The sequence below is a fragment of the Balaenoptera musculus genome, chromosome 15 (assembly GCF_009873245.2).
Source record: "Balaenoptera musculus isolate JJ_BM4_2016_0621 chromosome 15, mBalMus1.pri.v3, whole genome shotgun sequence".
Taxonomy (NCBI): Eukaryota; Metazoa; Chordata; class Mammalia; order Artiodactyla; family Balaenopteridae; genus Balaenoptera; species Balaenoptera musculus.
In genome coordinates, this window is record NC_045799.1 from 43248929 (window position 1) to 43274495 (window position 25567).

A 25567-nucleotide genomic window follows, 5' to 3' on the forward strand; every position below is an offset into this window, starting at 1 on the left:
AACCCGTGTCACCTGCATTGGCAGGCAGATTCTCAACCACTGCGCCACCAGGGAAGCCCACAGTCACTCTTTAGGGCTCAGTTTTGCTTTGGTGGAGTGTCCTCCCCTGCCACTTTGCATGACGTCACCTCTCCCCAGTGTTTTGATTTTTATTTTTATTCATTTATTTTTTAGGCTGCACCATGCGGCTTCTGGGAATCTTAGTTCCCTGACTAGGGAATTGAACCCAGGCCCTTGGCAGTGAAAGCACGGAGTCCTAACCACAGGGAATTCCCTCCCCACTGTTTTTTTTTCCCCTCCCCACTGTTTTTAATCATACATTAATGATCCTTACCCTATCACCTATTACAACGGGGATTCAAAATTGTAATTTTCCAGTTCTGTCATTTCTTCTACACTGTTATTGGCTATTTTTAGTAAAGAAGAGAAACTAGTGCTTTCTTTATGGTAGAATTTTCTAGTTGAATTTAAGTTAGAAGTTGATATTGATACTGAGAGTAGGTTTTCCTACATTTGCATATATGTAACGATATATATAGAGAAAGCTCATTTTTTTGTGTGTAGAACCTTATGTGGATAACCTTGTATATGTATAACTAAACAATTATGTAGATGTTTTATAACCATTGGGTCTATAGCTATAGTCCTAGCACAAATATAAGTACATGTGGTTATAAAAATCTTTAGGAACCAAGAAGATATTGGCCAAAGGGTACAAAGTTTTTATGTGAGGTGAGTGGGTCCCACAATGTTTTCTTGAGGAGACCCTAGAAAGCAGGTTTTCTAGGACAGTTTTAGAGTTTGATATCCTTATAGTTTTTAGTCTAAATATCTACTTTGTAGGAAGAGCAAATACTATATTAATTGCCAATTAAATGACGCATCAGCTTATTTTTATATTGTTGGGATTGGAAAATCCCTTTGATAAAAATGATAGCTTCTCAAGCCTTATTGCTGAGATAGTTAGGGCCGACATTGGCAAAGTAAATAAATAGTGTAAGTTTTGAAAAACAAGAAAGAAGCCATGAAAACAGTTAATGCAGAAATTAATCCTACAAGCTCAGAACTACTGAAGTGTGGAGGTTGATTACAAACCCCAAGGCTATTTGACATGGTGCCAAGACCTGCTCTTCCGGAACCCAAGGCTGGGCTTCAATGTTTTATCCGGATCGTAACATCTTTCCAGATACAGAACGTGCCATCTAGGATGCTACCTTGGCGCTGTTCATTCTGGGCCAGCAGGCTTTTACAGGTTTTTATGGAGGGCCTTGTTTGGAGTTGTTCCTGGGTGCGATGCTCTGGGTCCACAGACATCGGCACACCCAGCTGCTTGTGGAGGCCACAGTTCTCTTCCCTGTCCTTGATACCCAGCGGGTTTCCAGGGCCACAGATTAAATTCCCTCATCGCTGTGCATCAGTTAAATGCAAACCTACACCTTCCCTCCAGAGGGCTGTGTGGTCCTGCAGGGTGCTGGTCAGCAGCTGTTTCTTGGCCCGTATCCAGTTTGTTTGAGGGCAGGTTTTTCTCCCCAGGATGAAAACAGTGTTTTGCTTCACTGGGTAGCAAAGTTTATGCTCATATATTTAATTAAGCTTTATAGCATTAGAATTATTGAGAGTCTACTGATTCCAGTTTCAAAAGAATCAAACCGTAATAAGCCAAGGGCTCCTCTTTATCTGGAACATTGTCCCCTGTCTGCAGTCAGCGCTGAACACAGCTGGGTTTTCTGGTGGTTTCAATGTGTGGACATTTATGCATTTGTGGAATCCAGAGAGGATTAAATAATTCAGTTTGGGTGAAGAAGAAACTGAAGAGGCCCTTGGATGTTTATTATTTATGATGACCACTTGGCTGTGAGGCCTGCACTTCGCGTGTGAGTAGGCCTGGGCGCCGAGGATGGGTGGTGCAGGAGGCGGGGCCCCGCCTGAGAGGTCCCCCGTTTCTCTTCTCCTTCCCGGGGTCCTGTGCAAGGATTCTAGGGGACGGCGTTCTCTGCCCTCACACACAGGCCTCAGGGAGTCTGAACAGAGCTACAGGTTCCCTGCTGGGAGGGGCAGGGTTAAGGCCCTTGTCCTTCTCACTGTTGTGTTCTGTGGTTTAGGTTGATCGCTTTTCCCAGTCGGGAGGGAGGGGGGTTTCCCAGTGACACATTTCTGGAAATAGGATTTGAGCAGCAGGAAGGCTGGGGGTCTGGGGACCGGTGTGGGGGATGGTGATTCTGCTGTCGTTCGTGGTGTGATGAGTACCGGGGCCTGGAACCTGCGCCTCCCCTCAGCAGCCCAGCAAAGGTGGTGTTTTAGACCCAATTTGACAGAAGCTGTGACTGGCCCAGAGCTGAGCCTGGCCGGGGCCCTGCAGCCTTGCAGAGAGGCATGGGGATAGGGGATGGGTCACCTCAGCTGTGAAGGCAGCGTTGCCCATGTCTGGGGTCTTTTAGGGTGGCCTTTGCACAGTTCAGGAAGATTCTGATGCTTTAAAATGTTCTCAGGGAACCCTCGGCTGGTCTCCTTTGACCTCGGCAGGAGGAAGGTGGCCTCTGGGCTCCCCACCCTTTAGTGATGCCACTAACGTGCAGACAGCAGGGTTTAAGGGGGGATCTGGTGCCTGGAGGCTCGGGGGGGTCAGATCTTGGGGCCTGAAGGGAGTTGACCCCAATCCAGTCCATTTCAGTGTCGGTTTGAGAACTTGTCTTAAGTACCCACCGGACACCAAGAGCCAACTTTGCAAACCAGTGTGGAGGGTCGTGCAGCTGCGTGTCCCGAGAGCATCCTCCGCCACCTCCTGCTGTGTCTGAGGCGCAGTGCCTGCTGAGCCCCCATCCCTGCCCGCCCTATGCCCACCCAGTGGACCAGCAGCAGGTGGACGGGCCAAGGAGGGAGGCCTGCTGGAGGGAGGCCTTCAGAACCCAAGGCAAGAGCAGACGCAGGGTGGGGTGGGGTGGGGGGGATGCACAAGGGTTAGTGTCTTCTTTCGAGGAGGAGCCCAAGTGAGGACACAGTGGTCCCTTGCTTAGCGAGATCATCCTGCTGAGCAGACCATCTGGGAGGCGGCACCGTCCCCTCCCTGCCCTTCACTCCCATTTTGGTTGACGACGCGGTGCTCCCAGTAGAGAGGGTTTGGATGGGCCAGAGCTCAAGTCAGCAACCCCGACCGCTGACCAGGGCGAGTCTCCCAACGCGGGCTCTGTGCTGGCTTCAGGGTCTCACTGTGGGGGGCCGGCGGGGGTGGAGCCAGTTCCCCCGGTGGGGAGGGCGCACAGCAGCCATGGAGGTGCTAAATGCCGTTGGACTCCTGTCTGGAGCTGCTTTATGGAGGCCTGAGAAACATCCCCTGGGCCATAAATGGTCAGGCTGGTACCTCGGATCACCCTCACCTCGAGGCTTCCCTGTCTCTCCCACCCCCCACGGAAGATGCGCTGTCCGCCTACCACAGGGACGCTGTCTGGGGCACAGTTACAGTTCCATTCTTGTGCCCAGCTTGGCTTTATGGAGGCTTTCTTGGTTTTTCCATAATTACTTTTTAACATCCTTGTTCTTTTCCAAATGGTCCATCAGCTCTGTCAGAAACCACCCATGTTGGGGACTTCCCTGGTTGTCCAGTGGTTAAGACTCTGCGCTCCCAATGCAGGGGGCCCACGTTTGATCCCTGGTCGGGGAACTAGATCCCGCTGCAACTAAAAGAGCCTGCGTGCCGCAACTAAAGATCCCTCATGCGGCAACGAAGATCTCACATGCCACAACGAAGACCTGGTGGAGCCAAATAAGTAAATAAATAAATATTTTTTAAAAAAGAAGAAGAAACCACCGATGTTGTTTTCCATGTGCTCCCACGATACGGGACCGTAGGGTCCCTAGTGGCCAGGTTGTGTGGATTGCACTGTGGCCCTGCCCCAGGCCACCCTCCCAGAACGGTGTCCACTGCTTCTAGGGGACCCAGATCTACAACCTGCGTCTTCCTCCTTCTTGGCTGAAGTACCCGTCCACTAGCTTCCAGATTGGTGGAAAGTGCTCTTTCTTCAGGATGTCTTTCAGCCTCCAATCCCATTTTTGCTGCAGGAGTCACGCCTGCTCTTTTCTCTCTAGACATTTTTAGGACTTGTTTGTTTGCTCTGAAGTTTCTGGAGGATTTACTCGGTCTGGATGTTTTTATTTGTTGGCCCTCACAGTGGGACTTCGCCGTCTATCTGCTTGGAAAAGTCTTGTATTTTTCCAGAACCCCCCTTCCCATCAGCTGGTTGCCTTTTCTGGGCTTTTAGAGGATGCCTGGACTTTGGGTGTTGATTTTTTTTTTTTAGGAAAGAAAATCCAGGTAAAAGTGCCACAGAACAGAGCCAGGCAATTTCAGAAAGCAAGCCACCAAATATTGAACTTTTTTTCCTTAAAAAAGTTTTTTCTTATTTTTAAATTTTTAATTGTAAAAAACACGATGATATAAAATTTACCCTCTTGGGACTTCCCTGGTGATCCAGTGGGAAAGAATCCGCCTTCCTATGCAGGGGACGTGGGTTTATTCCCTGGTCAGGGAAGTAAGATCTCACATGCCTCAATGAAGATCCTGCATGCCGCAGGTAAGACCCAACGCAGCCAAAAATAAAATAAAATAAAATAAATAATAAAATAAATTAAAAAAAAATTTACCCTCTTAATCATTTTTAAATATACAGTTCAGTAGTGTTAACTGGTATCCACATTACTGTGTAACAGATCTCTAGGACTTTTTCATCTTGCAAAACTGAAACTCTGTACCTGCTGAGCAACCCTTCCTATCCCCCTACCCAAGCCCCTGGCACCCACCACTCTACTTTGTCTCCTTGATTTTGACTAGTTATCTTACGGAAGTGAAGTCATACAGTATTTGTCGTTTTGTGACTGGCATATTCCACTCAGCATAAGGTTCATCCATGTTGTGGGAGGTGACAGGATTTCCTTCCTTTTAAGGCTGAATAATATTCCATTTTATTGATATTTTCTTTATCCATTCTCTTGTAATGGACATTTGGGTTGCTTCCACCTCTTGGCTGTTGTGAATAATGTTGCAGGGAACATAGGAGTGCAGATAACTCTGAGATCCTGCTTTCAGTTCTCTGGGGTGTATACCTGGAAGTGGAATTTGCTTCATCATATGGTAATTCTATTTTTAGTTTTTTGAGGAACCTCCATACTGTTTTCCACAGCAACTACACCATTTTACATTCCTACCAAGAGTGCCCAAGGGCTCCAATTTCTCAACATCCTCACCAACACTTGTTGTTTTCTGTTTTTTGTTTGCTTGTTTTTTTTTATAGTGGCCATCCTAATGGGTGCAAGATAATATCTCACTGTGGTTTTGTTTTGTGTGTACCTAATTAGAGATGTTGAGCACTTTTCATGTGCTTGGCCATTTGGTGGCCATTTGTGTATCTTCTTTGGAGAATTGTCTATTCAAGTCCTTTGCCCATTTTTTTAATCGGGTTACTGGTTTTTGTTGTTGAGTTATAGGAGTTCTTTATTTGTTCTGACCATTAACCTCTTATCAGATGTATGATTTGCAAATTATTTTCTCCCATTCTGTATATAGGTTGCCTTTTTACACTGTTGATTGTTTTCTTTGATGTGCAGATTCTTAAGTTTGATATAGTACCATTTGTCTATTTTTACTTTTGTTGTCTATGCTTTTGGTGTCATATCTAAGAAATCGTTGCCAAATCTAACATCATGAAAGTTTTCCTCTTTTTTTTTAAAGAATTTTATAGTTTAGATCTTATGTGTAGATCTTGAATCCATTGTGAGTTCATTTTTGATTACGGTGTAAAATAAGGGTTGAACTTCATTCTTTTGCATGTGGATATCCAGTTTTCCCAGCATCGTTTATTGAAGAGATTAAAGAGATTATTTATTTAAGAGATTAAAAAAGAGTCTTTTCCTCATTGTGTGGTCTTGGCCATTTGGAAAATCATTTGACCACATATGCAAGGGTTTATTTCTGGGCTCTCAAGTGTGTTCCATTGGTCTATGTCTGTCTTTATGTTTTTTGGTTACTTTATTGATTTTTAATTTCCTTTTCTTCTCTGTCTCATTTTTTGTCTCTTTATTTGGGTACACTTAATAGAAGATGTATTTTGTCCTTGTCTTCCAGTGTTGCCATTGAATTTTTTATTGTGATTATCATACGTCAATGTCAGGAAACCTCCCTTGGTGTCTAATCATCCGTATTGTCCAGTAGTCTATCTTGTTGCATGATTTTAATGTTTTTCCTTCATCTCTCTGGGGATATTAGTTTCTCTCTCTCTCTCTCTCTCTCTCTCTCTCTCTCTGTGTGTGTGCTTGCGTGCATGTCTTGGGTTACTCCCCTCTCCCCTCCCACATGTATCACCCTCCAAATCAGTGCCTTCAGCTTCCAGCGAATGGGGGTGTGTGAACATCAGGATTCTGAGCCCCACTCAGACTTCTACACGACCCCTGAGACCTTCCATAGTTCCAAGGTGTTTAGAGTGTCCAGTGACTTGTCACTTGAGCCCTTTTCTGGGACTCCGGAGTCCCGGGGAATCCACGTGCATCAGTGTGACTCCAATGCGGTGGTCGTGGTACAGACCTGAGCCCGGGCTGTATTTCCCAGATGAAGGTGCCCTTGGAGTTTTTCCAAGCCTTCCTGGCCCGTCTCAGCACTGAGGTTTGTCATGTGGTATCTCAGCTACAGAAAGACGCCCCGAGTCCTGGGGCGAGAGGAGGGCGAATTCCAAAGGGCACACATGACCAGAAGCAGTGCCTCCTTTCTCCCAGTGTTTTTCCCAGGACTTTGAAAGCAAAGCATGGACCTTATCTTGGATGGGGGTTAGGAAGTGTCCTAGCAAATGGCGACTGAAAGATCTTTTTGCCTGACCTGTAGAATGCTGGGCTTGAGTCACACCACTAGCCTGTGCCTAGATGGCCAGAGACGAATCACCTGCTGCCTTGGGACAGTGTCTCAGATTTCTGGGGATGAGGGAAAGGAGAGGAAAAGAAGTGTTTCTGAGTGGTCAGGAACTGAACTGTGTGTTGGGCAAAGCTGGCATGACTGAGGGGATGTGGGCTGAGTGTGCAGGGTCCTCGCCCCTGAATCAGCCCTTGCGTGGAGGCAGGGGTCGGGGGGAGGCGGCAGACCAGCAAGTTCTCTCAGGAGGGGGCTGGCTTGTCATTGCTCCTGGGAAGGCCCTCGGTGCCCTCTGACCTCCAGGCTGAGTTCTGCCCAAGACCGGAATCCTGGGGCAGAAGTTCGGGCAAGTGTGCCAGGCATCCAGCAGGCCCTGTGTGTATATGTATAGAGAAAAAGTAGAATGTATATTTGCCAAAATATTAAAATGATTTGTTTTTCAGGTGGTGAAATTTTGGATGATTTTCTTTCTCTTTTTTTCTGATTATTCTGTAATAGATACTTTTTTACAGAACAAAGTAATTCTGGTTCTTTGAGCCAGTGAGGGAGAACGAGCCCCGTGGGAACACGTTTCTGGCCTCTCCTGATTTCCTCCAGCCTCACGTGTCCTGAGACGACCCTGGTGCCCCTTCCCACACGCCAGCTCCTCCCCTGCCCTGGGCCACACTGCCTGGCGCATTGGGACCGTGGAGGGAGGTGGGAGCGGCAGTCAGAGGGCACCGTTGTCTTCTTCTCCCTACATGCAGCCTGCGATGGGATGGACGAAGAGGAAGAGAGCCACTATGTCTCGCAGCTCAGGGATGTCTACAGCAGCTGTGACACCACGGGGACAGGCTTCTTGGACCGGGAGGAGCTGACCCAACTCTGCCTGAAGCTTCATCTGGAAAAGCAGCTGCCCGTCCTTCTGCAAACACTTCTCGGAAACGACCACTTTGCCAGGGTGGGTAACTTCATTGACTTCATTCTCACAAAGAAAAGCACAGAGAGCATGTGGTTATAGCTGCTGGCATCTGAGAAATACCAATTGACTGGAGATACTCATCAAAGGAAAGTTAGGAGGAAATGGGGTGCTATTTTTCCTTCTGTGCAACATCTGTGTTGTAGAAAGAAGTTCCTTAAGATTGCTTTTTTAAAGCATAGTAACTTCCAGAGATTTGTTTTTGTTCTGTTTTTTCCGGAAAGATGCTTGGGTGATTCGTCCGGGGAGTGGAAGGTTGGTATGGGTGGTGCGTGTGGTTCACAAAACACAGTGATCTGTGCGCAACTCACACACTCGGTCATTCAGAGGCAGCTTCCAAGTACCTCGAAGGCACATTGTCTCGTAAAATTACCCAGCGTGAAATTCATCCAGCAGCTGGACAGAACATTGCCCACTGCTGTTGCAGGAACCAAGGCTCCCTGTGTTCAGAGTGTATCTCTGTGAGTGTATCTATCCCAGATAGGAAGTATGCACTCAGAGAGTTCTTTTCTCTAGGAAATTCAAGGTCATCTAGAACGGTAATCTGGAGCCTGGACCACAACTTGCTTGAAACACTAGGAGGCTTCTTAGTGTTCCTGCTTCTTAAATGTGTCCAGATGTTAACATGTTCGTTTTAAAAACAGTGCCTGGAATTCCCTGGCGGTCCAGTGGTTAGGACTCCGGGGTCTCACTGCCAGGGGCCTGTGTTCGATCCCTGGTCAGGGAACTAAGATCCCACAGGCCACATGGCGCAGCCCAAAAAAAAAAAAAAAAAAAAAAAAAAACACCAGTGCCTGTAATCTTACCTTTGAAGGAAGGGCATTTTTTCCACAGAACTCAGTAAAACTGTTTTCATTTTGACTGGGAAAAAAAAAATCTAGCTGCAAATATTCTGAGTTGGCTTTTGGGCAAAAACAAATGAAGAAGAACAACCAGAAACCCCTCCCTGCTGGCCCTGGGGGAGGGTCCGGGCGGATCTGACCTCCTGTTACTTCCCCCAAGGCCGTGTGGCCAGTGCTGTCAGCGGCCCTGCCCCCCCTGCGCGGAGGACCCAGCCTCACAAACCCCCTGCACCCTTCTCTGTCTCTTTACTCTGTTCCTGCTTTTTCTTTATGGACTTAAGAATCAGGTGTGTTTTTTTTGTTTTTTGTTTTTGTTTGTTTTTTTGTTTTTAATTAATTTATTTATTTATGGCTGTGTTGGGTCTTCGTTTCTGTGCGAGGGCTTTCTCTAGTTGCGGCAAGTGGGGGCCACTCTTCATCGCGGTGCGCGGGCCTCTCACTATCGCGGCCTCTCTTGTTGCGGAGCACAGGCTCCAGACGCGCAGGCTCAGTAATTGTGGCACACGGGCCCAGTCGCTCCGTGGCATGTGGGATCTTCCCAGACCAGGGCTCGAACCCGTGTCCCCTGCATTGGCAGGCAGATTCTCAACCACTGCGCCACCAGGGAAGCCCTCAGGTGTGTTTTTGATAGATAATGTCCTAGCCCCTCTTGATAGCACCTGGAATTGTATTTGGAGGCCAGATAAGCAAAAGGCACATTTGTGAAAATCAACACTCTGGTTAAAACAGCACAAACAGGGACTTCCCTGGCGGTCTAGTGGTTAGGTCTCCGCGCTTCCACCACAGGGGACACAGGTTCCATCCCTGGTCAGGGAACTAAGATTCTGCATGCCGTGTGTGGCAAAAACAAAACAAAACAAAAAACAGCATAAACAGATGGTTTCCTTGATGATTTTGGACAGTTTGGAAAATTCAAAACCGAAAGGATCACTTTTGGGCCCAGATTCATTGTAAGATGTATCATTCCCGGCCTTTCTCTGCTTTGTGCTTTGTCTGTGAGAAAGGGATCGTGACCTTGAAACCCTGAGTTACACTTGGAGGAAGGTCAGTGTTGGAGGAGCTGCAAAGGGAAAAGGGCTGTTACCATTCCTCTGCTTCATCCACAGGCGGGGGAGCGCACACAGCCAGCGTTTAGGTGGAACATTCTGTAGAGGTTTTAGGGACACCAGTGTCAAGCCAGAAGTATCCAGGTAGTTGTCACCATTTTCTGTGACAGAAACCAAATGGTGGAGATTTCAGGAAGTTTTGAAGAAAAACAAGATAAATCCTTTGTCCAGGAGAATGGATTGGCTTTTCAATTCAAATATCGCATATTCAGTTTCCTTGCGGGAACCAACATATATGACACCACCGAAATGTTAGTCACTGATACAGTAATCCAGTTATAACAATGAAGAAACAGTATTATAATATCTGAATTAATAAGGTAATCTTTAATGCTATGAGGGTATGCTTTTTTTTTTTTAATTAATTAATTTGGCTGCGTCGGGTCTTAGTTGCGGTATGCGGGATCTAGTTCCCTGACCAGGGGTCAAACCCGGGCCCCCTGCATTGGGAGCACAGAGTCCTAACCACTGGACCACCAGGGAAGTCCCAATATGCTTGTTTTTAATTCCTTTTTCCCGTTAAAGAAACATTATCAGGTCTAGTTTCAAGCCAGAAAGTTGACGTGGCCTAAGAGTCCTGTGACTTGGGAAATTTCCATGTACGTTTTGTTATTTCTCATGTTTCTTTACCAGTGGTGAGGCTCTTACCTCAAGTACTTTTAGATTTGGGTAGAAAGAGAATTTTCCTCTCAAAAAAATAATTGATAACGTAGTGTTACTGAAAATAATTTTAAGGTTGAGAGTGATTCTTTTTTTTTTTAAGACATTTATTTTAATTAATTATTTATTTATTTATTTTTGGCTGTGTTGGGTCTTCGTTTCTGTGCGAGGGCTTTCTCTAGTTGTGGCAAGCGGGGGCCACTCTTCATCGCGGCGCGGGCCTCTCACTATCGCGGCCTCTCTTGTTGCGGAGCACAGGCTCCAGACGCACAGACTCAGTAGTTGTGGCTCACGGGCCTAGTTGCTCCGCGGCATGTGGGATCTTCCCAGACCAGGGCTCGAGCCCGTGTCCCCTGCATTGGCAGGTGGATTCTCCACCACTGCCCCACCAGGGAAGCCCTGAGAGTGATTCTTGATCACAGGGTCCAGCCTCTTCATTTGTGAGGAGAGTCCGTGATCAAGCAGGGATGATGGTGTATCCTGTTGGGTCAAACACCTGATGCCGTGGGCTGGCCCTTCCTTCTTCTTTTTTTTAATTTTATTTATTTATTTATTTATTTATGGCTGTGTTGGGTCTTCATTTCTGTGCGAGGGCTTTCTCTAGTTGCGGCAAGCGGGGGCCACTCTTCATCACGGTGCGCAGGCCTCTCACTGTCTCGGCCTCTCTTGTTGCGGAGCACAGGCTCCAGACGCGCAGGCTCAGTAATTGTGGCTCACGGGCCCAGTCGCTCCGCGGCATGTGGGATCTTCCCAGACCAGGGCTCGAACCCGTGTCCCCTGCATAGGCAGGCAGATTCTCAACCACTGCGCCACCAGGGAAGCCCGGCCCTTCCTTCTTTTATGAGCTGTGAAGGGAGAAGGCACAGAAGCACACACAAGCACAGTCAAAATGGTATCAGATAAAACAGCAGCACGCTTGGCAATCAGATTGCCTCCTGTTTGATGGATCAGAAGAAAGTCAGCTGATAAGTATCAATATTATCAAAGATACAAAAGAAATCTGAGATTGGATCAAACAAAATGGCCATTTCATTCTGCTCCCATGTAGTCAACAAGTACTTTTGAGCTCTTATTATGTGCGAGGCAACATCTAGAAGCTAGGAATGTAAAATGAAAGCAATACAACGTCTCTCTTTGTGGAATGAAATCTATGCAAGGTTATTCATTCTAGGATTGATTCACATGGCAAAAGACTGGAAACAGCCTTTTGAATATGAGATTAGTTCAATACATTCTTGTAGATCCAAATGATGAAATTTATGCCTCATCCCTAAAAAAGAGGGAAGAGACTTCAGACATTGGCATAGTGGCAGGTTAGCAAACTCAGGCCTACCTTCCAGTTAGTGCTACTAAAAAGGCCGAACAAAATAGAAAAAACAAAAGATCTTGAAAATGGTAAAGAGCAAACAAGTCAAGGGGAATTACAACCTAAAAATCTATGCTAAGTCACGTATCAAGAGAGGTTAAGCTCAGCACACAAAACCCCATTTGCCCTGAGAATATTTTCTGGTCTTAAATAGCAACTGTGAAATTGATATGTCATTTGGGAGTTTTAAAGGGCCAGTGAAATGCATGTGTAAACACAGGCTCACCCAAGGAGAAACTGATGAACCAGCCCCCAGTTTAAGGGAGGATCCTGAGGGTGCACCTGTAAGGTAAAGATGTAGGGTAAGTGAATCAGCCGTTGTACTCTTTGCTGTGCCGTTGTACTCTTTGCTGTCTGGGCTTGCATGTGCTCAGGGGTCTAGATGACCTCAGGCCTTGCACTTAGATCAGGTGGTCCTGCACAGGCGGTGCCCTCAGGCACGTGGCAAAAGCAAACAGAATTCCTCTCAGAGAAAGTTCCCTCATCCTGGGTCTGTAATTCTTCCTAAGTAATAGTCATATACAGCAACCAGCATACAGTCAAGGATAACTAGGCACAAAATAAAGATGAGCAAGAGCCAGAGAAACAACAGGCAACAGAAGCAGAGCACAAAGGTGTGAAGTATTGGAATTACTGGGCAAAAAGTATAAGCCAACTATGGTTACTATGTTAGGAGAGATTTAAAAAAAAACAAGTTTGAGGGACTTCCCTGGTGGCGCAGTGGTTAAGAATCCGCCTGCCAATGCAGGGGTCATGGGTTCGATCCCTGGTCCAGGAAGATCCCACATGCCGCGGAGCAACTAAACCCGTGCACCACAACTACTGAAGCCCGCGCTCCCTAGAGCCCACGAGCCACAACTACTGAGTCCGCATGCTGCAACTACTGAGCCCGCACACCTAGAGCCCATGCTCTGCAACAAGAGAAGCCACTGCCATGAGAAACCCGTGCACCGCAACGAAGAGTAGCCCCCGCTCGCCACAACTAGAGAAAGCCCGCGTGCAGCAACAAAGACCCAATGCAGCCAAAAAATAAAAAAAAATTCAAAAAATTCAAAAAAAACAAGCTTGAAAATATCCACAGGAAAGAGGTAACTCTAAAAAGTGACATAACAAATCTGAACAAAGAACCAAATACAACTTTTAAGAGTTTAACAGCAGATTAGACACAGCTGAAAAGAGCACTCATCCAGGATGCAGCATGATGTTATAAAGAGAAGGTGAAGACCCGGGAACATCCCTTTGGTTGGAATCCCAGGAGGAAAGGAGTGAATGAGGAGGGATTTTGTGAACAGATAGTAGCTAAAAAGTTTCCAAAACAGGTTTAAGATTCCAAAAACCCATGGAATTCTGAGTAGCATAAATAAAAAGAAATCCACACCTGGCCATATTATTGTGAAACTGAAGGGAAACAAAGACATCTTAAAAGCAGCCAGAGATGGGTACACATGATCTTTCTGTATTTTTTCCCTACAACTGCATGTGAATCTATAATTATCTCAAAATGAAACATTTAATAATTTTTTAAAAAGCAGCCAGAGGAAAAAAGACGTATCCTGAAAATCAGCCATAGTTAGATTGACAATTGCCTTCTTAGATGTGACAGTAGAAGCCAGAAGCCAATGGAGAGGTGTCTCCAATCTACTAAAAGAGGACTGGTGCCAACCTGAATCCTATACTCAGCAAGAATACCCTTTAAGGGGACTTCCCTGGCGGTCCAGTGGTTATGACTCCGAGCTTCCACTGCAGGGGGCGAGGGTTCAATCCCTGGTCGGGGAACTAAGATTTCGCATGCCGTGAGGAGTGGCCAAAAAAAAAAAAAAAAAGAATACTCTTTAAGAACAAAGGTGAAAGAATGCATCTGTGAGAAGGTGAATTCTGCTCAGTTTTGATAGGATGTAGAGGCAAACACATCCATTAGATATTTGTTGAGTATTTACAGTGTGTCACTGTGAGATCACATGCTAGTTGGGGAGACAGAAAATAAACAAACAAGTAATCTAGTGTCAGATCTGATACGTGTGTAACTGAGGCAGAGGTGCCCCCAAGCCAACAGCTGCGTTTAGTGCCCATGCCTATCGGCAGCAACAGAATGTGCTCATTCAAGTTCTGTGCCGGGTGTGGGAAGCATGCTTGGACCTACAGCCCAGGTCTGCTTTTTCTGCACTTACTGGTAACAGTAAGCTCTTGTGTTGATTTTTATCTGTGGGACTTCAGTAGAAGCACAGGTAGAGAAAAGAGCTGAAGAGTGCAGCTCAGTGAACATCCACCCTGAACACACCTGGGCCGCCAGCATCCTGCATCCCTCCTCAGGTGCCCTTGCGGTCCCTCTGCCTCCAACAGTTACCACTGTCCTGATGCCAACAGCATAGATTTGTTTGCCTATTTCTGAACTTTATACAAGGGAAAATACACAGCATATGCTCAGTGTATACTCTCTGGTTCTTTTACTCCGTATTATGTCTGTGAGCTATACTCACACAATGTAGATATATTGTCTCTGTCGGTGGTTTGTTTTTTTTTTTTCCCCCTATTATCATCTTTCGTTGTCTGACTGAATCACAATTTATTTACCCATTCTCTTTTTGGACATCTGGATCATTTCCACTAGTCTTTTAATAAATTATGTTTTTGCTGAAACAAAAAGCATTGATTGATAGTAAACTTTCAAGCTAAGGATGTGTACTGTCATTTTTAGGATAAACAATAAGAGAATGGAAATAGACTGTATAACTTATGAATTAATAAGGGGAAAAATGAAGTCCTAAAAGAAAATCAGTAAATCCAAAGAGAGGAAAGAAAGGAGAAAAAGCAAGCAGGTCAAATTGAAAGCACAAATAAAATAGTAGATTTAAATCTAAATATTATGGAAAAACCCAAGCGAACTTTTTGGCCAACCCAGTATATCAGTAACGACATTAAATGTAAAATGTTTCAGTTAAAAGATAAAGATTTTCAGACTGGGGGAAAAAAGTCCAACTATATACTGTTCATAAGAGACATGTCTAAAACATAAGGATATAAAAAGTTGACATTATTAAAAGTTTGGTTAAAAAAGCAAAGTTTGGTAAAAAGATATAACACGTAAATACTCCATACGAAAGCTAGTCTTTGTGCTAAAAGCATTACTGAACTAAAGAGGGTCAGCATTTTATAGTGATAAAAGATTCAATTCACCAAGAGGATTTAAATGTATATTCTGTGACCCAGCAATCCCATTGTTAGGCGTATACTCCAAAGAAACGCCTAAGGACACGTGTGTAACTGTTCAAAGCTGGGGTTTTTTGTTGTTTTTTTGAAAATAACTAAACCCTGGAAACCATGGGAATATCCACCAGCAGGAGGGTAGATTAATAAATTGTTGCTCAGTTACACCGCAGAGCAGAGAAAATGGGTGGACCAGGCACAGCAAGTTACATGAATATTACAGAAGTAATACTGAGTCTAAGACACAAAATAGTATATACACATGATTCCATTTAGATCAAATTTAAAAAGAGGCAAAAGTAAACTGTATTGTCTAGGGGTGCATGCAAATGAGGTATAAAAGCAAGGATGTTATTAGAGTCAGAGTAGGGGCCGGGGGATTTAATCAGGAAAGGAACCGTGGTGGAGGGCTCGCCCAGGCGCTGCCGTTTTCTCTTTCTTGGTGGGTGGTGAGAACGTGGATTTTTCTTTTTCTTTATGTGTTAATGTTTGTGGTCATCAGACACCTCTTGTCTACACTGCTTTCTAATTATGTGGTCTGATTTACTTTTACGGAGTTGTTAATAGTGTTTTTTGTTGATGGGGTTATGGTTCACTTTTACTTGCCTTATTACATCTTCAGTTCTTTTAAATCTTAAGTAAATATTTGAAAAAATGAACGTCCTCAGTGCTGAAGGCAACATAAGATCTTCCATCTGAGAAAAACCAAAAGGCCAGGGTGTTACGTATGTGACCTGTAGAAAGTAGCGTTGACCTCTCTTCTCAAATCCACAGGTTAACTTTGAGGAATTTAAGGACGGTTTCGTGGCCGTCTTGTCATCACAGGCTGGTGTCGGCTCCTCAGATGAAGACAGTGGGTCTTTGGAGCCAGGTAAGAGGCCTGCCCGGTCTCTATTACGTCTCTTCCCGTGATTCCGTGACTTCTGGAGTATGATGTTCTCACCGAACGACGCAGCAGATCTGTCTCTGCCAAGCTGCGTAGACTGGAACTGACGTTTGGGTTTTTTCTTCTTTTGCTTCCTTATTTGTAAAATGGTGTTGCAAGGGGAAGACTCTTTTGTTCTCCTCTACAATACACACAATCCTCTGAATATACTGGCACTTCTGGTCACCAGATATATGTGGTTTTTCCCACACCAGGCCGTTTTGCAACACCAGCTGGGTGTCCTACAGTTCAACTCTGTCCTGACACCGTCTACCTGGACATGGCGTCAGACCCCACAGGGGAAGGGCTCAGTCCCCCAAGACTGCACCCTCTTCAGACAATCATCTCAAATCCAGGTTGTCACCTGTGCTTCTGACCCACCTGTTATAGATCAGAGGCTCCCACGACCTCCTCGGGTTCAATTAATTTGCTAGAGCAGAACCCAGGGAAACCCACTTACTTATTGGATCACCGGTTTATTACAAATGGATATGACTCAGGAGAAGAGGTTTGTGGGAAGGGCTTGTGGGAAGGGGCTCGGAGCGCCCATGCCCCCTTCAGGCCTCACTCTTCCCTGGTCTCCACATGTTCACCAACTCGGAAGCTCTCAGAACCCCGTCCTTTTGGGTTTTATGGAGGCTTCATTACATAGACATGACTGATCAAGTGATTGGGCATCGGGGAGTGAACTCAACATCCCTGGAGGTCGGGGGGTGGGGCTGAAAGTTCCAACACTCTGATTACATCGTTGGTTTCCATGGCAACCAACCCATCCTGAGGTGTGGTTCCAAAAGTCACCACATCAACATAAACTCAGGTGTAGTTGCTCTCATCACTTAGGAAATTCCAAGGGTTTTAGGAGCTGTGCCAGGGATGGAAGACCAAATACACATTTATTATAAATCACAGTATCACAGATGTCAAGTTAATACCGCGTGCTGTCCTTACAGCATAGGGTGTTGACAAGATAAAGTGGGTGTCGGGGGTGGAAGCATTGGAGAATCAAAAGCGCAGGGCAGGTGTGAGGTGTTAGCCAGGCCTTGGAGGCTGGCGGAGCAGGCAGGATGCCACCAGCCGAGGCAGCCCTCAGCCTGTCTTCTGTCTCAGACACCAGTGCTCTGTGCTCCTAGGACTTGTGAGAATCCTGGTTTCGAGCAGGGCCAGTGGGACAAAGGTAACATTTCAGAACAAACGGAAGTGGTGGCTTTGGTCAGGAGGTGGAGGGAGGGTTTTGGAGGGAGGCCCGCTCCATGTGTGGACTGCGGGCTCCAGTCGGAAGGTGATGGCGGACATGCTCATTCGAAGCCGTGCTGGACCCTCGGGCTCGGCTGCTGCTGGCAGCACCTGATGCGCCCCGGCTGGTCACGGCTGCGTTTGACGAGTGCTGGGAAGGAGAGTGAAGTGGTAGCGGGTCCCTCCCTCCCACGTGGGGCAGGCGTTTGAGGAGTCTGCCCCGCAGCAGCCCCCCGGTCTGCTCCTGGACCCCGGGCAGGTCCTTGGTTGGGAGCAGGTGCACGATGATCTGGGCACCAGGGGTACCGTGAGGGAGGCTTTGTGTGCCAGGCTTGGAGCTAATGGACGTTTTATGTAGATTCCAGTGAACCGTCCTAGAAGTCCTGTGGCTGCTCCTGCCTGTTATTCAGGGGGTGGTTTGCAGCCTGGAGCCAGGCCCCGCCCCCGCCCCTGGGGCTGAAGTCAGCTGCCCCCCCTCCTCCTGCTGGAGCCACGCGAGAGCCCTGACACGGGGGAGGAGTCAGCCCGCCAGCAGCCCCACCGTCCTGCGGCTCAAGTCATTGGCTGCTTTGTCTCACACTTGTCTTCCTTGAGATGGGAAGAAGCCCACTTGCCTTTCCCGACTCAGGGTTTTGGAGTGTGATCGTGTGACCGTGGACGTGGATGTGCCCAAGAAAGGCCGCGCCCATGTCACTGCCCCCCCCCCTCCATGCTGGAACACGTGTGCGTCTGTGGGGTGTGTCCTCACTTCCTCCAAAGACGGGAGAAGCTGTTTCAGGACTGGCGCTTTTCCGCACCAGTTCCGTTTTTTGTTTGTTTTTTTTTAATTTTTTAATTTATTTAATTTTTGGCTGCATTGGGTATTTGTTGCTGCTCGCGGGCTTTCTGTAGTTGTGGCAAGCAGGGGCTACTCTTCGTTGTGGTGCGCAGGCTTCTCATTGCGGTGGCTTCTCATGTTGCAGAGCACGGGCTCTAGGCACACGGACTTCAGTAGTTGTGGCACGTGGGCTCAGTAGTTGTGGCTCGCAGGCTCTAGAGCGCAGGCTCAGTAGTTGTGGCGCACGGGCTTAGTCGCTCCACAGCATGTGGGATCTTCCTGGACCAGGGATCGAACCCATGTCCCCTGCATTGGCAGGCGGATTCTTAACCACTGAGCCACCAGGGAAGACCCCCGGTTTTATTTTGTGTTGTTTTTCTCTTCTTTTGATTTTCAATGCTTTCCTCGATTACACGGTCTTAAGCCCACCTGAGGCAGCTCGGACGGGGCTTGTGCACAGAGGCAGGGCACCGGGTGGCCCTGCAGCCACAGGTTGTGAGAGCCGGGGCGAGCCCTGCCCCGTCCTCCAGGGCCGTGCGCGTTTCAGTTTCTCACCGCAGCCACCCTCCCAGCCTCCCCCGTCCAGGGGCTTCATCCCTCCTTCCCCGGCCCTGTCCACAGTGTCGCTCTCTCCTGCTTTCTAATCTGTCTGCCGGTCCTTCCCACCGTCTCCCACCATGACTGGAAAAATGATTGGAGCTTTGATGCTCCAGGGATGAGAATGTCATCAGGGGGCCAAACGCCCCGGGGTTTTGAAGAACATCCTGCTTCCCCATCATTCGGCTCCTTTCAGTAAAGGCCGTTACAGAACATATAACCAATGTCTTTTCACTTGTAGACTTTGGTATTCTACTCCTATAAATAAATATGCACACACAGGAGGCACAGCCGGGTGTCCAGCACAGGGCACCGTTGGCCTTGTGCTCTGCGGGCCGTCTGGGCAGCGGGTGGGGACTGGCCGTGACCTCCAGTGCTTCCCGCCAAGAGGCCACGGCTCTGTGTTCTGTGGGTGGTGGGAAACTGCCCCCTTCCTATCGTGATTTGCCACGTGGACACTCTTTTCTAGAGAAGCGTTTCTCTCTGTTGGGGGGGGGGGTGACACGTTTGGGGAACATTATGAAACAGCTGTGTGTTTTCTGGGCGTCTCATTCCTCTGAGGAAAGTACTGACCTGCTGAAATGATGAAGAAATGGGGCCACATCCAGGGCGGGTGGGACTCCGGACACGGACCGGGGGGGGAACTCAGGAGGGGAAGGGCAGGAGCAAGGTCAAGCCATGGGGGGCAGACGTGGTGCTGGGTCATGACCTCCAGGTGAGCCGCGAGCGGGCCGGGCCCCGGGGAGGGCCCACGTGCGTCAGGCCCCTCCTCGTCTTCTGCAGCTGGTTTCCCAAATGTGCTGCAGCTGCCCATTCCCACCTCCCGTGGCTTTCCTCTTCCCGCACCTCCCCCCTGCAGTAAAGGTGCGGAGCCTGTGTGCTGGCCCCTCCCCGCTGCGTGGGGCACTCAGAGCCTCCTGTTTCCTCCCTGCCAGGGCGTCCGCTCCCTGCTCTCCAGCAGCCCTGGGAGTTCCCACACGGGAGAGATTACAGGGCCGGGCAGGGCCCGTGATAACCTCCGAGTGTCCCGGGGACATGGTCAGCCTGCCTTAAATGTCTGCTGTCACGTGGAACTCAGCAGCTTCCTCCCCAAACTCCTCCCTTGTTCCCAGTTTCTGTTGGTCACTGGCATCACTGGCCAGGTGGGACCCAGCCTCCTCCTCTGATGGTCCCAAGGTCAGGGGCTGCAGAGTTGGTGCGGAGGAGAGAAGGGAGGTGGTACTTGGCCTTAGGAAGCGTGATGCATCTGTGTGAAACGGTCCTCAGTTTTCCTGACCTGGCCTTACTTCCTTGGATCCTATCCCCCAACCTGCCCGTTCTGGTTGCTTCCTTCTGAACCTGTGTCCTCTCCTGGCCGTGGCCCACGTCGCCCTCCCCAGTCTCTCTCCGGCTGCCCAGATTCCCTACAGAGTCAGCACCATTTCTTCTCTGCCTGCGGGGTCCCCACTGCTCTGCAGACGTGGGCAGGTAAGGAGGGAAGAAAAGTGCAAGGGGTTTATTAGGGCTTATGGGATTCCCATGAATCCCATACTAAAATGCACTCCTGCCTCTGTCCCAGACTTTAGATCCACGTGGAGTCTGAGGCTCCCCAGCTATGCTGAGGGCCTTGCCTACCGCATCCCGTCCGGGGGGCGGGGGGGTCCTGTAGTGAGGGGGGTGGGTGGGACGTGACCTTCTGGTCTCTAGAGCAGTATGTTGCTGGATTATTGGAGGCTTTTCTCCTTGTGTAAAAAGCTAGATTTTTGTATTAGTCTTTTATTGCATAACAGAAGCATATTTTGCTTGGAAACATTTAAACAGCACCTAGAGTTTAGGATGGAAAGTCCCTGCCTCCCAGCCTGGCTGTCTCAGCCCCAGCCCCGCTGTCGACTGTTCCCTGTGTTCTTCCAGGCGTTTTCCGTGTGTGTCCCTGAGAGCCACGCTTTGCGCCCGAACCTGCACCTTCGTGAAGGGCATCTTGGCAGCACGTGTGGGCCCAGAGGCTGTTTGAGAGAACAGCTCCCATTTTCATTCCAGGTGCCGCCCGGGCCATCCCCCCAAAGTACGTGAGCGGCTCTAAGTGGTATGGCCGTCGGAGCTGGCCCGAGCCCTGCGACGCTGCAGGTGGAGACCAGTGTCTACCAGAGCAGCCTGCCAGGCCCAGTGTGAGAAGCCAGCTCCGCCGCTCCGCGTCCCTGGAAAGTGTGGAGGTGGGTCGACCCCCCCTTTGCCCTCCCCCAAGTACGCACGCCCCCCCCCATAGTCACTGCTCACGTGACACCATACGGGAAGATGGGAGGGGGCATCTCTCTCATCGCCAGAGCACTTTGGGGAGTGACATTTAGTTTTAAGGTGTCTCTGGGTCTCGCTGTCTGCAGGGAAACTCTGGCCACAGAGCGTCCTCCTTCAGACACGGGGGCCATGGAGAATCCCCCGCTCACCACTACCCCCCCATCCCCTGGCACTGCCAGAAGGAGAGGAAGGTTAATCAGCCGAGGACAGAGAAAGCAGCACTGGGCGTGACCGCCGCTCACCCTCCACAACCTGGCGGGCATGTCATGCCAGATGCCTCCGGGGACCCCAGGCTCCCTGAGCTGTCCACTGCAGGAGCCTCGAGGGCTTTGCGTCAGGAAGGACGTCCACGGGGCAGATCCACAGCCCACGGGTTAATCGTGGCCCGTTGGACTTGTTTTCAGGGTTCCAGAAGATTCCTGGCTCCTCCCCATGATGTCCACCTCTGTCTGATGAGGCTCTAGGGGGGCTTCCCTTTAATAAGACAGCTCTGGGCCCCCATATTAATTTGTTTATATTTTCAACATTTGTTGAGGCCAATAGGAAAAGCAAATAAATATGTATTTAGATCCTGGAGTCGCTTCTCTCAGGGATGTGCTGCACTTGGGCGGCACCAATAAATCCTAGGCCTTTGCTGCTTTATTCTCTCTCTTAAATCTGGCCCCAGGGATGGAAGGCTTCACGTGTCCGCGCCATCTCTGTGGTGCCGTACTGCTTCTTAAAACCATCTTTGATCCCCAGAACTAGGACCCAGGGATGCTGCCTTTAGGGTTGTCAGCAGGTTGAATGCATTAGAAAAATGAGATATACCACCCGCCCCCAGAGCTCCAGCCTCAGTTCAGCGCCAGTTCTAAGTGCTAAGTCCTGGTCAAGCCAGCGTTCCTTCCAAAATCAGAAGCAGACTTTGACTTTGTGGTCCGTGGACGCGGTCACAGAAGCATGAGGTTTTACTGGACTTCTTGGTGGCCCAGCCCCTTGGGCACTGAGGTCTCAGCAGATCAGCTGCTGTCTCCGGAGCACCTGGGGGCCAGAGACCTGCTCTTCCTTGACTGTTGCCGACAGACGTGGGTGATGGGCAGGATGCAGAGGGTGCCGAGTGCAGGCCACAGCGTGCGGTCCAAGAGAGGGAGCTGGTGTGCGCGGGGCCTCGTGGCTGACCACCAGGGCTGCCCTGTGGGCTGGGGCTCCCCTTCCTCAGGTGTCCCCCTCCAGCCCCACCAGACCGTTCTGCTTGTTCCCGGTGCTCTGTCCGCTGCCCTTTCCTCTGGGGACTCACACGTCCTTTTCTTTCTGTTTTTCCAGAGTCTCAAGTCCGATGAAGAAACCGAAAGTGCGAAGGACCCTCAGAATGAGTTGTTTGAAGCACAAGGTAAAGCCTGGCCTTGTGGTCGGTGCCACCTTTGGCCAGTGCTGGGCTGCCAGGCAGCGGGCCACCAGCCAAGGACAATTTCCTGGGAAGTGCCCAGTGTGGGTGGTGTCCCTGGGGGGCCCTTCTCCTGGGGGCAGGGTCCCAGCTCTGGGAGACCCCTGAGGTCAGACCCTCGGGCGGGGGGCCGCTGGCTAAGGGAGCAGCTTCACGGTCTGGGAGGACCAGCATGACCCCAGCTGGCAGGCGTGGGCCTGGGGACTCCTTCCTGAAGCGCCTGGCCTGGGCCAGCAGCCTCCCTGCCGCCTGGGGCCCTGTCTGTCCCAAGTCGAGGGTAAGATGTGGTTCTGGTCCTGGAGAGCCTGACGGAGCACCTGGAAGGCAGCCGCAGGCGTGCTTAGCAAATCTGGGTGCATCAGCACATGGGTCTGCAGGTGCCTTAAGGACACCTCCCACGGGAGTGTGTCACAGGGCAGAACGTGCAGGAACATGGCTCGAGGGCGAGACCCGAGCTGACCTTGAGCTTCTCCTGAGTGAGAAGTCTGCACTGGCACTGAGCATTATCCAGACTGGGGTCCTCGGGGGCTGAGGCTCTTGGTGGCTCAGTGTTGAGCTTGGTGACGTCAGGGGAATGACCGGAGTGCCTGTGCTACTGGACGAAGCAGATGGGCGCTTTTGTGTCCGGAAGAGCAGCCAAATCATGTCCTAAATTCCCTAGACTCAGTGTAAATCTAGGGGACGAGAGGAAGGGCTCCTGGGGAGGTTATTCACCGAGTCATTTCGGACTCTGCCCAGAGACAGGTTGGAGTTCGTCTTTCCCCCCAGGTTAGAACTGACACTGGTGTGTGAACAGTCATGTCAGACCTCAGAGGACTTAAATAAGTCCTCTGCCAGCCATGAGAATACACCCCGGTGTCAGAATTGCTTTTCTGTTGTTAAGTAGAACTTTCAGATGTTTTAAGCTGGAAGGGATCTCGGAGGTGGCCCTTTCCTTGTGTTTTCCTCAGCCCAACCCACAGCATTATTCGTGAGCACACAGGCCCTAGCTTTCCTTGGCAAAGTGGCTTTCTGATCGTTAGTTGGGTTATCAAAGTAACGCCAAGGTGGCTCCTCTCCTGAAAACTCCAGACCACTGGCCGAGAGCCCAGGTCTGCTCAGGTGCAGGCAGCCCTCTTCCTGTGTTGGGCTGGGTGGTGTGGCCTGGGCGTGGAGGGGACTCTGCTTTGAAGCCTCGATCATCCGAGGAGAGCTCCTCGTGGGCACCCCCAAGGTCTGTCCTCTTCCAGAGGGTGTTTCTCTGGCAAAGCTTCGGAAACCTCAGTAAGCCACCTGGCTAAAGTAGAAAAGTTATGAAACCTGGCCATCTGTCATCCAAACTCACCGAGGTGTCTTTGCATCTCAAAGACACCTGTGCCTCCTGCTGTGAGGTGGTGTGGAGAACACCGCCCACCTTGGGACGTTTTTGCCAGAAAGAAAAAGAAAAGAGTTAAAACTGAGCCTGTAGGGATAAGACAGGAATAAAGACACAGACCTACTAGAGAATGGACTTGAGGATACGGGGAGGGTGAAGGGTAAGCTGGGACGAAGTGAGAGAGTGGCATGGACATATATACACTACCAAACGTAAAATAGATAGCTAGTGGGAAGCAACCGCATAGCACAGGGAGATCAGCTCGGTACTTTGTGACCACCTAGAGGGGTGGGATAGGGAAGGTGGGAGGGAGGGAGATGCAAGAGGGAAGAGATATGGGAACATATGTATATGCATAACTGATTCACTTTGTTATAAAGCGGAAACTAACACACCATTGTAAAGCAATTATACTCCAATAAAGATGTTAAAAAAAAAAAAAAGCTTATAGTCTAGCAAAGGCAATAAAACATGCTCACATATAACAACAACAACAACAAAAAAAACTGAGCCTGAATCCAAACTAGGCTTTGATGCTAACTTCCGGTTTACAGACGATGTTAGTGATGGAGGGATGCGAGGGCAGAGTGGGGCAGGCAGTGAGGTGCTCGTGATCGAAGGACTCGAGAGGAATAACCACGTGCACAGGGAGGGTTCTGTGTTGATACTGATTCAAAGAAATCAACTGTCGGGAGACTCTTGAGAGAGAGCTGGGTAAATCATTGTTGGTTTGCAGGGTGATAGTGGCATTGGGATCAGCAATACACACGAAACACACAGGGGTGAGAACACGGCCGCTGGAATTTGCTTTCAAATACTTGGGCAAGAATAAACGGGGGTAGATGAAGCCGGGGTGGCCGGCTGCCCAAGGGACAGGACCACTGGCCTTTGCTGGACTGTGCTCTTTACTTTGGGTAGGTCTGAAGAGTTTCTAAAAATTAGTTTTTTAATCCTGGCCTTTTTATCGTAAGTACAAAGCCTTGCAGCTGTGCTCTCAGTGCTGTGGCTTCGCAGGTTCCCTTCAGAAAATGCTTTCTGGGACTTCCCTGGTGGTCCAGTGGGCAAGACTCCGTGGCCCCCATGCAGAGGGCCCGGGTTCGATCCCTGGTCAGGGAACTAGATCCTGCATGCTGCACCTAAGACCCGGAGCAACCTAAATAAATAAATATTCTTTTGAAAAAAGAAAATGCTTTCCCCACAGGCAGCAGATTCCTCCACTTGATTGTGAAAATTTGCATAGAATGCAAGTGGAAGAATTGTGCCGTGAGCGCTGTGCACCCACCACCTAGATTCCTCCTTTGAAGCTTGTCTCTCACATGTGTCCATGTGCCCGTCCCTCTGCCCATTCATCAGTCCATCCGATTTCAGAGTAAATTACAGCCTTGGTATGTGTCCCCTGCTTCAGGCCAGCTGCCAGCCTGGGGTTCCGAGGTCTTCGGGAGCCTCCGGAAGCCCTGCAGCTCCTCCTTCGACACCCCCGAGAGCCGGGTCCGGGGCCTCTGGGAAGAGCTGGGTGTGGGCAGCAGCGGTCACCTCACCGAGCAGGAGCTGGCCCTGCTCTGCCAGAGCGTCGGGCTCCAGGGCCTGGAGAAGGAGGTGAGAGGGCGGGGTGGACCTCCCTGATGGGCTGGGTCTTTGTGGTGGTCATGGCTGGTGCTGGGCCTGGAAAACCCCTTCACCGTCAGACACTGATGCACTTGTCACCTTCTGGTCTCACATCCTGTGCTGACTCCCAGGGCTTGTGTCGAAGGTCCGTCTCTGGCCGCTTTCATGCAGGATCCTCCTCTGCCGGGAGCACTCCTCCCCCAGCCCTCCTCAGTGGCCCAAGTGTGGTGCCCGCAGCGTCTGGCTACGCTCCCAGCAGCTGTATTCACCCCTTTCCTCCTGCAGGGGCCAGAGGAAGAGGAGGGCAGTGTGATGGG

At 49.5% G+C, this 25567-nt stretch overlaps 1 protein-coding gene across 1 annotated transcript in view; it reads left to right on the plus strand.

Annotated features, from left to right (window-relative positions):
• The window catches only part of NINL (ninein like), a 113408-nt gene that overhangs the window by 45727 nt on the left and 42114 nt on the right, over positions 1–25567 (plus strand). Inside the window, exons 2-6 of the mRNA XM_036826841.1 lie at positions 7636–7829; positions 15800–15896; positions 20614–20786; positions 22171–22237; positions 25051–25241. Coding sequence (XP_036682736.1) covers positions 7647–7829; positions 15800–15896; positions 20614–20786; positions 22171–22237; positions 25051–25241 — 711 coding nt within the window. The 5' untranslated portion in view covers positions 7636–7646. The remainder of the gene's footprint in view (positions 1–7635; positions 7830–15799; positions 15897–20613; positions 20787–22170; positions 22238–25050; positions 25242–25567) is intronic.